Raw genomic sequence first — 13412 nt, forward strand, 5'->3', positions numbered from 1 at the left:
CTCACAGAGATCTTTTTAAAGAGTAATTGTACTTATAGTAAAGTGCTCTGTTCATTGCCATGTGCGATGATACTTCAGGAGCTGCGTTTGAATTCATGCATATACTCACAAGCTGGGAGCATGCACACATTCTAACAGCTCTCTGCTCCTAGTAAACAACACTACCTGTGCACAAGTCCAAAAAGCCCAAACAACCCCAAATAACAAACACATGGAAACCTTTGAGTGGACGAAGGTTGTAGGTTTTATAAAAAAGATGTTTTAAAAGAAGTCACTGAATGCAGCATCTTTAGATGCTTTAAAGCAAACAAACAAACAAAACCCCTATTTGAACTTTTGCCTTAAGGTCATCTGGGACACTGCTCCTCCCTATCCAGAGTTAAGGACTTGGTTAACTCAAGAACCACATCTGAAATGAAGAGACTCTATAATTGCTCATTTACTCATCTGTCTGTTCTCTTTGCATGGACCTGTAGGTGATTATCAAGGCTGTTTCCACGCAAGGTCACGCTCCAGGGTGTAGTCCAGGTGTCCTGTACCATCTGGACATCCTGCAGGAAGCCACTCCCTCCCCATTGTCGATTAGCAGGACATCCTGAATCTATAGTAATCATGCTCACTAGGATGAGGGTAACCACAGCGATGCCCAGTCCCACTGTAGCAGCATGGACATGCTGCTCCCGCTGATAGCCTGTGCTGCTGCGCTCACACACACACACACACACACACACACACACACACACACACACACACACACACACACACACACACACACACACACACACACACACACACACACTGCTGTTACCCAGACTGCTTGGGGGCACTCATTGGTCTAAGAAATAAATGAATTATGTGAATAAAACGTGCTGGAGACAAGGGCTGAAAGAATAAACAAAAGAATTGTAAGCGCAGCCGCTGCAGTCAATCTGTGATGAAGGTTTCTTCCCATTGCATAAAGGGAAGTTTAGTGATGGAGTCTAGACTCACATCTCTGTGGCTTAACTGAACTGAATCGAGCTGAATGAAACCTGCTGGACATACATGATGGTGCTCATGTCAGGATGGCCAAGGAGGCGATGAACATGGAATCTGAGATGCTATCTTACCCGCAGTGTTGCCTTCTCACACCTCCGTCTCCTCCACTGCTGCAGAGTGCAGGAAGAGCCACAGGCACAAACACACTCACGAAGACACGAACCAACTCTGTTTCAGTAGACACACTAAAGCCAAAGACTAATGCTTTCAGAAATGCCTCAAAAAGGCCTGACTAAGAAACAGTGGTGAAACTGTGGGGCTGTCTTCAAGGGGTGAGATACTGAAGATTCTTCCTTTGCCTGGCAGTCAGGAATGATGACACACAGGCCAAACAGTTGCACAGCTCAAACTTTCTGCTAATCATTAGTAGAGAAACAGAACAGAACAGGACTGGATTTGGATCTTAGGGCTAAAATCTCATGATCTCCAGTACTTGAGAGTGAATGAGAGAGAGAGAGAGGATGAGAGGGAGAGAGAGAGTGAATGAGAGAGAGAGAGAATGAATGAGAGGGAGAGAGAGCGAATGAGAGGGAGAGAGAATGAATGAGAGGGAGAGAGAGAGCGAATGAGAGGGAGAGAGAGGATGAGAGGGAGAGAGTGAATGAGAGAGAGTGAATGAGAGAGAGAGGATGAGAGGGTGAGAGTGAATGAGAGAGGGAGGATGAGAGGGTGAGAGTGAATGAGAGGGTGAGAGTGAATGAGAGAGAGAGGATGAGAGGGTGAGAGTGAATGAGAGAGAGAGGATGAGAGGGTGAGAGAGAGCAGGGTAGAGAGTGTGGCGTGTCACCCTGAACTCCCTGCAGGTGCTGTGCTCACACAGCCTGACGACACAGTGGAGGTGGTAGGTGGACACCATCTGCTTCTGATACTCGGTGAAGCGGAAAGCCGGGAAGCTGAAGTGGGCACGCTGGGACTGGCCGTTCTCTGTCACGGTGGTGTGCTGGTCCTTCCGACGTGTTGGAAAAAAAATGCACATAGGAGTGCACAAAGGAGTGTGCATAGAAGTGCACAAAGGAGTGTACATAGGAGTGTATGTAGGAGTAAAGAGTGTACATAGGTACAGCAATGAAATCAGCCCCTTTAAGTAGGTCAACAGAAGAGCATGTGTTGGAACACTGAATCGCGACAGTGCTGTTCAGACATCACTCTGTAGCACAGAGATATGAATAGCTGGACTTAATACAAGCCAAACACACCAGCAAGACTTGGAAATATGATCTGACTCAATTCCATATGTTTCATTTTTCATTGGATTATGAGACAAAAAGATTAAGAAAGGTGGAGTTGGATGGTTGTGGGGAGAGATGGAGGTGAAGCATCTCTCCAACAGCACGTTATACTCTGTTGAGAGGTTTGCAACGATGACCTGAACACAAATGTCAGTTCTCAGATCAACACCCCGAGGAGGGATAATCAAACGCAGGGTGTAGTTGCTGTCCTGCAGAAAACAAAAAGCAAAAACGGTCATTTGTTGCTAAAGACTAAAGCATTGTGGTGATGCCAAACACACGTATTGGGTTTCAATGAGAACTTCAGACCCCTGAGGGTGATTTGCTTTGAAGAGCCGCAGGCTCAGTGTGCTGATGAATGTCCCGTTGTTGTCCCTCACTGCAATGGAGGTGGATTACCTGCAGGGGGCGGTAGAGAGCTCACATCCGAGCAGTGGCCATCTGATCACCTGTAGCTGTGCACTGATAATTACAGATTATACAGCTACGGCCCGCAATATCTAGTCTGAACATGAAACTCTTTGTGGCTTTTCCTAGACTTCAGTAAATGATGCAGTAATTCTAATTAACATAAACAAACATGTCTTTGCGTATTATTAACTGTGGCTTTTCTTACACATCAACCTGTGTGTTGTTCATCAGGTGTTCAAGTGGATAGGAACATGAGTGCAAATACTTCAGCTGTGCGTTGCTGAACCTGAACCTGGCCAGTAATGCTGAGCGTCTGAGTACTGGACACGTCTGAGGAAGCGCCAGAGCCCGGAGCACTCAGAACAAGCCTGGAAAAAAGAACACACAAAACAGTTTTTAAAATGGCTTTCATCTTCGAAAGCAGATTGAGTGAAAGTTGACGGACTCTTTGATTTTTGTGTGAGGGTATTTTTCAGTCTCTATACATGTAGCCTCCCATTTCCGTTATTTTCCGCTGTAAACTCTAAGGACACGTACAGATCTATATATTCAAACAAACAGCCCTGCGCTGCTGTAACGTCTGAATAAAAAAAGGACAGTAGCGTCCTCTGCTGTACCAAGTTGTGAAGGACATATTAGTCAACACCCGACTCATCTACCGCACGGGTCCGCCTGAGTGGGGAACCGGATCTTACGACCGGAGGAGTCACGAAGTCACGGAGGTGATCGTCTACCCTTGACAACCCGAAACGCCCGTTATTTGTTTCAAAGTCCGCAGGTTCTCGTTATATCCTGTGTAAAGAACAGGACAAATCTGGATGGCCAGGTCGATAGATTGAGCTCCACACTGCACCGGAGTGTCTGTGTAAGCTGACAATATAAGCAAAAGAAGGATAACAATGGTTAAATGGTTAAGATGCCGTCAAACTATCACCACATTACTAAAATCTATATCTATTTATTCAGAAGAGTGACGTAAATAAAGTGACGAATTAGATAAATAACGACACGCATGGACGCCTGGCGTAGGGCCCACATTCAGCGAGAGTGAGAGCAAGGTGACCTCTACCAAGTATAACAGGGATAAAGAGGCTGTGGAAAGCCATTTCGTCTATTTGACCTTCCTCTGCACCTGGGAGAAACTCTATTATATCCAGAGAATTCCCAGTCTTGTTCTACGGCTATCCAGACTGCTGTGTTAAATCCCATTAGTATCAGTCTGATTTTACATATATGTGGAATTTTCTTCTGTTCACAACACTTCCCTGACATTGGTCAAAAAACAAGGTCATTTTCATTTTACACGGTTGCTTGGGTTGCATTTGAACAATTCACTTTTGAGTACACGGTACCGTGGACAGAGGCAAATAAACTGTGTTGAGTTTCAACTTAATGCGTCACCATCACTGAGAAACCACAATAACCCCTGACCTTGTCACTGAATGTATGCTATGTACACTGCGTTTTCACTGCATGCAAATATACAATTTTATGAACTAGGTACATGCAAATGTTGCATGCAAATATGTCATTTTATGAACTATGTATGTGCAAATGTTGTGTACAAATATGTAATTTAATAAACTAGATATGTACTCTTTTTGGTAATGGATATAAATATGTGCGTTCTACAGTGACACCTGCCATAGGCCTATTTTGGAAGGAAACTGTCAGAGCTCACAAACACACAAACAAGTTGTCAGACTCTAACCAAGCACCTGTTTCTAGTGGTGCATGGAAACTGCCTTTTAAAAATTAGATGTTGGGTACTTGGAATAGAACTATAATAATGAAACTACATCAGAAAATACTGAAAGTTGCTTTTTGCATTTCTGACAGTTTAAAACACTATCCATCTCCAAGTGACTGGGAATCCGTATTATGGGCTTTTTTAAATTTTGAAAGTGAAATTAAGCTCGCAGGGCTGGAGTGTAATACGAGCCTGTTAGCCGACCCCCCTGGGAAGGAGCACGTGCTGCTAATGTCCAAACCACAGCGCTGGGGTTTGTTTTCAGCTTTTGGAAAGACATTGTAAAAAAGGTACAAAACACCGGAACCATTTCAGACATCCAGACATACTTGTATGGTTATCACATGTGCAGTTAAGATCGAAGCGCACGTGAGGTCGACGTGCCGTTCTTCGGGTTGTGCAATAAGAACAAGCGGGGGAAAGGGTTTGTTTTCTAAACAACTTTAATGCAATAATAACTTTCATTAAAAAAAAAAACCCACAGTGATGTTTTTTTCTGAACAGTTGTCGGGGTTTGAATGGGTGTAAAGCCTCATTAAAGCCGCGGTTCTACACGATCTCGAGCGATACAGTGGGACACAAGCACGTGCATCTGCTTGGGCGTTTCTGTCTCCATCGACATCTCCAGGGATCAGAGGGGTCCACCCCCCACCCACTGAAATGCATTCAAAGTTTTTATATGCGGAAAGTTCAGTGTTAATCTGATTCGGGAAGATCATTAGAAGAAACAAAAATAATTAAATCTGATGTGTTTATAGGAGATATGCTTATGATAGGTCAATGCAGATCTCATACAAAAAAATAACAATCAGTAAATAATACCATTTAACAATGGCAATAGTTTGTACCTAAAATACATTTTGCATTAGACCACAATATCATTTGCATGATACATATATTATTACACTAGCACAGGCATACACTTCCAGTTTGGACATACACAAACAAAATCATACAATTAATTTGAAAAGAAAGAACTCAAGCAACTCCGCCAATTTATTTAACAGATCAGAGACCCTGAAAAACATCTCAATATAACATGCTGGGATTTTAAAAGGAAAAGACTAGACAGAGGGGGGACACTTGAAGCAATACCAAATTTGAGTTCAAAGCGCAGCTCACGTGAGTTCACTGGAAGAGTTCGGTGGTGTCTGAGCTCCACGAAGGGAACGCAGGTGGGAAAAGGAGGGAGATGGTCATTTGAAGCTGGGGTTGCAGGTTGCGGTCAGGGTGGCGGGGCTGGCCCTCCGCAGCAGCCGGACAGACAGGAGGAAGAAGCCCAGGCTGATGAATCCCAGCAGCACCAACCCTGACACCAGTGCGCTGCCCACCGTGTCCAGCTGGAAAGAGCTCCCACCTGCGAGAGCTGCCAGGTGTGGGAGAGGGACAGAGAAAAGGAAAAAAGGAGAGAATATGTGTGAATTCAGCTATAAATGTATTATTCAGTTTCTTGTACTTTAACTTATTGTCTCCATTTTTCTTGATAATTGTAGGTACTGCATATAGTGCACATTTGATTGTAACTGATACATGGATACTTTGTCATTTTGACGACGCTTTGTCAACGCTGTAAATTGTCATGCCAATAAACTGAATTCAGAGTGGGAGAAAAGGGGAGGGTGTGCTATCAGAAAAGGTGAAAGAAATGACTGCTCCATTATCCTCTTACCCACAGCATGCATCAAGTAAGGCTGAGGTTCCCACAATAAAGCACAACAAAGCCTTGTACATAGCTGCCAGCGCCCAGCAAAAACAGACAAGGCAAGGTACGCCATTAGCGCAGCTGACGGTATATATGCATTCTCCAGCATTAGCACAGTGGATATTTACTACACACAGTACTTTGCTCAAGGTTTTCAGCTTGGGACAAAATACTCTTCCGCAGAAAAGATACGCCAAGCCCTTACCAAGCTGTGAGTTGTTGGTCGGAGTTTCATCTGCAAAGAGAGAAGAAAATCCAGGGGTTCATTGTAGTAAGGTAGAAGGTTTTAGGGGTCTATGTGGTTTCAGGCCAGAAGTCTGCATGATATATGAGATATGTGGGCTCCTACCGCCCCGGGTGATAATAGGTCCTGCAGTTATGACAGCGTCTCCGGGAGAGGGACCAGGAGAGACACTTTCTTCCCTCTTCCTTCTCTTCCCGCAGATCTGAAGAACAGTAGTGTTGAAGAACAGTAGTGTTGTGGGACAGTGGTATAGAAGAGCAGTACTGTTGAAGCAGAGTAGTGTTGCAGGACAGTGGTGTTGAAGGACAGTAGTGTTGAAGGACAGTGGTGTTGAAGGACGGTAGTGTTGAAGGACAGTAGTGTTGCAGGACAGTGGTGTTGAAGGACAGTAGTGTTGAAGGACAGTGGTGTTGCAGGACAGTAGTGTTGAAGGACAGTAGTGTTGAAGGACAGTGGTATCGCTGTATTACACTACATTTAAAAATGATTATTTCTCACTATTTTCTGCCATTCGCAAGAGGAAACAATTGTATTTTCTGTGCAGTAGCTAACTGATAACCATAATCAATTAGTGCCTTTCTCCTGAAGGGCCAGAACTGGATGAACTTTCATCCTTGGACCATCACTTCCAGACTGAAATTCCCTCAAAGAAGTGTGCAGTGTCTCCCTGGTTATTACTTCCATCAATCTGTCACTGTCACTGCAGTGTTGCAGTGTCGAGGCTTGAGCCTGCTAGAATGCTTGTGTGTGACACTCACACAGCAACACGTGTGCGTATATTTCTGCGTTTTTAGGGATAAACGGGACCCTTACCGGCATTAGCATGACACAGTCATCTTCCCGACACAGCTTGGTGACGCAGTGCAGGAACACAGTGGACATCTTCTGGTTTTTGTGCTTTACGAAGCGAAAGACCTCGAATGCAAAACGGCCCAACTGACTCTTCCCATTCTCGAAAACAGTGGTCTGGGGGTCTTTTTGGCATCTGCATTAAGTTCAACAAAAGTGTAACTATGAAAATAAAAGCCATGATCAGTTAAGGAGTGATCTCACATTACACACACACACACATACACACACGCACACACATGCACACACACGCACGCACACACATGCACGCACACATGCACACACACGCACGCACGCGCACACACATAACACACACACACACACACACGCGCGCACGCACACACACACACACACGCATGCATGCACATGCACGCACCCACACGCATGCACACACACACGCACACACACATGCATGCACGCACACGCATGCACGCACATGCACACATACACACGTGTACACACACACGTGTACACACACACACACACGCGCACATGCACACACACGCGCACATGCACACACACACACATGCACACACACACACGCACACACACACACACATGCACACACACACACGCATGCACATGCACACACACACATACGGACACACACACACACGCATGCACACGCATGCACGTGCGCACACACACACGCACACACGCGCATGCACACACACACGCACACACACATGCACACAAGCACACACACATACACGCACATGTGCACACACACATACACGCACATGTGCACACACACACACACACACACACACACACACACACACACACACACGCACGCACACACACACATAAATGTTCTGTGAAAGGCCATTGTGACAGGTTTGTATGGTGAGTGGTCCAGTACACAGGTAATGAGTTCTCTGCTGGTTAATGTGCACCATTTTCATACATCATGCTGGAGAAGGTGAAATTACCTGAAGAAAAGGTCATAGCGTGTTGCGTCGTTGGGATTCCCAGAAGGCGTGGAGTAGCAGTAATCCATCAGGACATTCCACCTATGAAGAGAACTTGTGTTACTGATGGCAATCACATCTCTGAGCTCAAACATTTTTAATGTAGAATAGGAAAAAGTCCTGGGAGATTCTAAATAGCTCTGGTGACAAAGAGTCTCTAGTATTCACCTCATGTTTTATTACCCTTCCACCACTATCATGGACAGGATAATCGTGGTAATTGCATTTGTACACAATGACAAGTTCCAGTCTTAAAGAGGCTCTTATGATGGAAAGTTGAAACCACGGCTTGTTACTGGTCGTTCATGACTATAGGCCTTGGTAAAGCTCATCTTAAAAGATGGAGATCTGTAATTGGCAGTACCTCCTGTCCAGATTGGTAGCCCTGACTGCAGCAAATACCCTGGTCTTCAGAGGCAGTCCAGCCATTGGGACAGACAGCTGCTGATTGAAGGATGAATCCTGTCATTCAAACAGAGTTCATGCACAAAAAAACATTAACCTCTGAGATCAACACACAACTGCTATATTATGTGTGTAATACACCATTTTAACCAAATTGTCCTTAGATATTTTTATTTCTGTCAGACTATCTTGCACAAATGTATGACACAAAATGCCCACACAGACTGCTTTGTATGCTAGAGACACTGTTTTGAGTGCCAAGTGAACAACTCAAATGCAAACTCACATTGTAAAGAATCAAACTCAAGGTGCTCACAAAGGTGCCGTTGTTGTCTTTGACTGATATAGCAACCGATGATCTTGAAAAGCACAAAATACATAATATTGACAGCACATCAATGTTTTAAGACGATGTGGTCTGAGGTCATCTCATAGCAGTAAAAACCTTCCCCATAAATACTGTGGTCTTAACATTTGAAATGTTTGACTAAAATAACAAGTGAGCAGTTTTATCTTTTTCAGTCATAAAAAATGCACACAGAGCAAGTAATATGTTGAATACAAATTTCTAGTCCACACTCTTAAAAAACGCTATAAATCTGTGTTTGACTACTTCACATTTGAAGTTAAAACCCTCTTTTTTTTTGCAGTGCACTACTGAGGAGTGAACTTACGATGCCAGTTGGGAGTTGTTCACCAGGTACTCCAGAGGGTAACTGCAGCTGAACTTATACAGGAGGCCAGGCAGGTAGCTAATGATAGTTGGGGGGTCAGGGGTGTCGATGTAGCCTGATATACTCCCTATCTGGACCAGGGACACATTTCCATAGGCATTGTTGCCCTGAATGGCAGAAACCTGTAGAGAAATGCAGCTTTAAATGTACAAATGCAATGTAACATGGGCTAACAGAGTTATTTCATCATCTCATACAGTCTGGGGTAGCAACTGAGTTTCCAGAAATCGTGCGTTTCTTGAAGTATAGATATTCATGCATCCTTCTCACTTCCAAAGAGCAGCAGTGGCTAAATAATTTCTTAGCACATTAAAACAAATGTCACCAATAACAACATTTGTTCAGGGCACACAACTGCCTTGCAACTGCTGAAGAAACCAAAAGAACCCTATTTTTTATCCTATTAATGGAACCCTATGGAACTTGCTCGAACACTATTCTCTGTCCTTTTGCTGGGCTGGGTGGTGTACCCTGCAGTGTACCGTCCAGCAGTGTTGTGTGTCTCACCACCAGTGTGTTACCACAAGCCTCGAGCGTACTCAGGCTGACACTGAAAAGCAGCAGCGTGGGAAATGTGCTGTTGTTGATGAAGCCTCGGCAGTGGACATCGGCATGGCGACCGTTCAAGGCCAGGTCACTGTCAGCGTAGCCAGAGTAGAGCACGGGGCAGAAGTTGATCTTCAGTGTGATGGTTTGCACGCCGCAGTACACACTGATGTCCCGGTCACCTTCGGGGAAAAATGGAAACAGAGGATGCCCCCCCCCAAAAGCACATAGTGTAGAAAGAGAAATGGACTGAGTATAGTTACATGCCAGTTTTGGCTCTTGCAATTACCTCACCTGGAAATCTGCTGTGGACAGCAGGATCACAGTTATAACCATTGAACTGTGTAACAGCCAACGACATCCCATTTATTAAAAGGAAAAGAATACATATTAGCTCCATTTCAGCACCTGGAAAGAAGGAGAAAAGACGGCACTTGACCCACTGAGCACGATGGTTAAGACCGTCCAGAACATCGTTTCACCAGGTGGAAAGTGGAAGATGCAGCTCACGTGTCTTACCCAGGTCAGCTGAAACAGGGGAGTCAGCAGAGCCCCATGTGCTCTGCCTTGCAGCATGTGAGCGAATCAGTGCATCACAGGTCCCGCGGCCAGTCCCGCGGCCAGTCCCGCGTCTCCATCGTTATCAGAACAGTTTAACAATACCAGCTGTTCGGCACCCCATGGGAAAATGCATTAAATCAGTGCGCCCTGAACAAATCTTTTCACAGACGGGAAACCTGAGCAGCCCTGGCGATTTCCCACTCATCTCTTTACGCTCCGATCCGCTCCTGTCATCAGCTGCTAATGTCCGCGCTCGGTAGGGGGTCGAGGCGGGGAATCATGTTTTCATCGGCCACTGAAGGGACTGAAGGGGCTATTTTCCATGCCTCCCGGCTGGGGAACACTGAGAAGGGTGTGCGATTGCTGTTGATGCCGGGGGCTTGTGGCTCCAGCTCTACAACACGGCTAACACAGAAACCCACGGAGCAGCTGTATTCACATGCACATTGCTGATGAATGAATGAATGAAGTTATATTTATATAGCCAGCGCCTTTCAGTGGCCCAAATATGCGAAAACAAACCATGCATTACAAAGCTGATCTGTTGTGCGTTTCACTTTCGGCTGACGTGGGCCTCATCTGGCAACTGGGACAGGATGTGGCGCCCATCTGGGCGGCATGTGGGCCAGACCTGGGCTGGAATCATTTTGCCGTCTGGGTTATGTCAAATCTCTGCCTACATACGACTGCAATGATATATGTGGGCTACAGTCCTTATTCGCTCTTCACAGGGGTCAAATATTCCCTTTCACCTAAATACACGTGAACTGGAACCATAAAGCATTCCCCTACTGTACTAATGCCACCTGTGTGATGACCTTCTGGGCCAGTGACTGTGTGTTCTTGCACCTGTGCAGGGTTCGCACAGCACTTGTCATGGTAAATGATTTAGAAAGTATACTCAAAAATAAGCAGGCAAATTAAACCAAGTGAAAGCTACACAGATATAACATTATAGGACCATTATGTCACGATTAGTCCCTCCCAGCTTCCGTGTCTCGTGTTTTCCCTGTCTTGCGTATTTTAATTCCATGCCATAGTTTCGTTTTCTCCGCCCCTCGGTTGATTTTCCACAACTGTCCCTTGTTTAGTTCATGTATTTAAACCTTGTCTTGTGGCCTTGGCCTTGTCTGTTCATTGTTTATTTGAATGTGTGTGTTAGGTTCATTGTCTGAATGTTTTTGAAAGCCTGTCTCTGTATCCCCGTAAGTTTGTTCTCCATGTGTCCTAGTTTTCATGTTTCTTAGCCCTGAGTTTTCTCGTCTTTGTCATGGTCTGCCTCCCTTGTTTGCCTTCATGTGCTTTTGCTTTGTGTTTCCTAGCTTTCATTTATCCTAGCCCTTGTCTTGATTATCATGTATCCCCTTGATCTCTACGTTGGTAATATGACCCTGGACTACTCTGACTATGACTCTGGATTTGCCCTTAATAAATCTCGCTCTTCTCCGCACATGCGTCCGCCTCCTTACCGCTCACCATTACACATTACAGCAGTCCCACATTACATTGCTGTTACAGAAAAGATACACCGTTTAATTACAGTTTGCTGCAATAAAATTTGCATTGTAAATTTTTGCCTGCAAGTCACACACCTCACAAGTCAAACTACTGACCACTAATCATACCGATACCAACAGGCTGGTGGTTCTGCTTTCATCATTTTTGATGTTCAGAATTTTTATCATCCGATACCAGTTGTTCGCTGATATATTGGTTCATCCTTAGTTTAGTGCTATTACACTAAAGGGTCATTCCAGAAGGAAAGGCTCATTCATGTTTAAACTGGATTACTGGATAAACCTGATAAAAATCATTTAGACTTTTTAAAATCATTACTCTTATAGTGTAAATTAAAATAGTTTAGCTGCAGATTAATCTAAAACAGATACATTATGTTGAGGGAGACTGTTATTGAACATTTGAAACAATGTGATGGAAAAACACAATAGTTATCATACACAGTAGTTATCATACACAACAGTTATCATAGTGGAATTACCAGTCTGTAGCATCTTAATTTATATTGGAGACAATGGAACCACTGTGGAATATTTTGTGTGTATATAATCAGTAGGATACCAATAGGCTGCAACTAGTTTTAGTTTTTAGTTAGTCTGTGTAGTGAAATTAACAGAAATTGTTTTCCTTCTTGCTGATAAATACTTATGCTATGGGCAGATTACTTGGTAAAAATTACTGTTGCTGTTTTATGAGTTTGTATCGTTAGTGCAAGAGCAAACTGCTTGGACACACTGGACACATTTGTTGCAAGTTATGTTAAATGGCATGTTGTACTATTTTGGCATAATACAAAACACGGCAGTTTGCAATTTTTGGATGCAGCTTGATTATGGCGACTCTAAAAGTATAACATTTCTCATAATGGTTACACAGGACAAAACACAGTTGGACCTAATGTGACGGTGATGGCACAGAGCGAGCAAGAGACGCGTCTGAAAGAAGGTGCTCTTTATTATCCATAACCAAAAACACAGATAAGTAACGACCGAAGGAAACAAAAGGCGAACGGACGTGGCGTAGTCCGCTAATCTGCAGCACTGTCCTCGGGGACCTGTGGGTTAAAATAGTAAGAGGTAGAAACAAGGACTAAGTGAGAGGGATTAGTAGGTAGGTGGTTGGGAGCGGGGCAGGTGTGTGAGCAGGAGTGGGTGTGTCCCTCCTGCTGGAAGACCAGCCAACCGTTACACCTGGGAATAACAGCTCCTTCCACATCAACCTTTACTGTGTAGAAGATATCAAATGCTGGATGTCAAGGTTCTACAGTTCACTGGTGGCACATTGATTGCTAGACTACAGTCGTATCATTTCTGCTTTTATTCCCTGTAATGACCTGTTATGTCTGAGTTAGAATGTGACCGCCAGAATGTTCCCGAACTATACTGTGAAAAGGGAAATGGTACAGATTCCCCCTGCACAGGGACATGATCTCTCCTGTTTCCAGTGATGGAAAC

The 13412-nt window shown here is 44.4% G+C and overlaps 2 protein-coding genes across 4 annotated transcripts; both read right to left on the minus strand.

Annotated features, from left to right (window-relative positions):
- Window positions 1-443: 443 nt before the first annotated feature.
- On the minus strand, window positions 444-3784 carry LOC118242508 (zona pellucida-like domain-containing protein 1). Its single transcript, XM_035533973.1, is given in 11 exon segments — window positions 444-683; window positions 1007-1106; window positions 1108-1148; window positions 1826-1992; window positions 2294-2339; window positions 2342-2476; window positions 2594-2666; window positions 2884-2964; window positions 2966-3046; window positions 3413-3548; window positions 3748-3784. Coding segments are annotated over 11 exon segments (1137 nt in total).
- Window positions 3785-4998: 1214 nt separating this feature from the next.
- Window positions 4999-10279, minus strand: zpld1b (zona pellucida-like domain containing 1b). 3 transcript variants are annotated; one of them, XM_027011749.3, is made up of 10 exons: window positions 10174-10279; window positions 9841-10061; window positions 9274-9455; window positions 8886-8958; window positions 8559-8656; window positions 8156-8236; window positions 7188-7359; window positions 6480-6576; window positions 6336-6365; window positions 4999-5785 (listed from the first exon to the last, which is right to left on the minus strand). In XM_027011749.3, exons 1-10 carry the CDS (start codon window positions 10277-10279, stop codon window positions 5625-5627), a joined length of 1221 nt encoding a protein of 406 aa, XP_026867550.2. In that variant the 3' UTR covers window positions 4999-5624. The 3 variants fall into 3 exon arrangements, with proteins under 3 accessions (XP_026867550.2, XP_081556348.1, XP_081556349.1); XM_081700222.1 differs by having other exon boundaries at window positions 4999-5794; XM_081700223.1 differs by lacking the exon at window positions 8156-8236 and having other exon boundaries at window positions 4999-5794.
- Window positions 10280-13412: the final 3133 nt, after the last annotated feature.

Source organism: Electrophorus electricus, chromosome 17, assembly GCF_041902795.1.
Source record: "Electrophorus electricus isolate QZ-2024a chromosome 17, ASM4190279v1, whole genome shotgun sequence".
Classification (NCBI taxonomy): Eukaryota; Metazoa; Chordata; class Actinopteri; order Gymnotiformes; family Gymnotidae; genus Electrophorus; species Electrophorus electricus.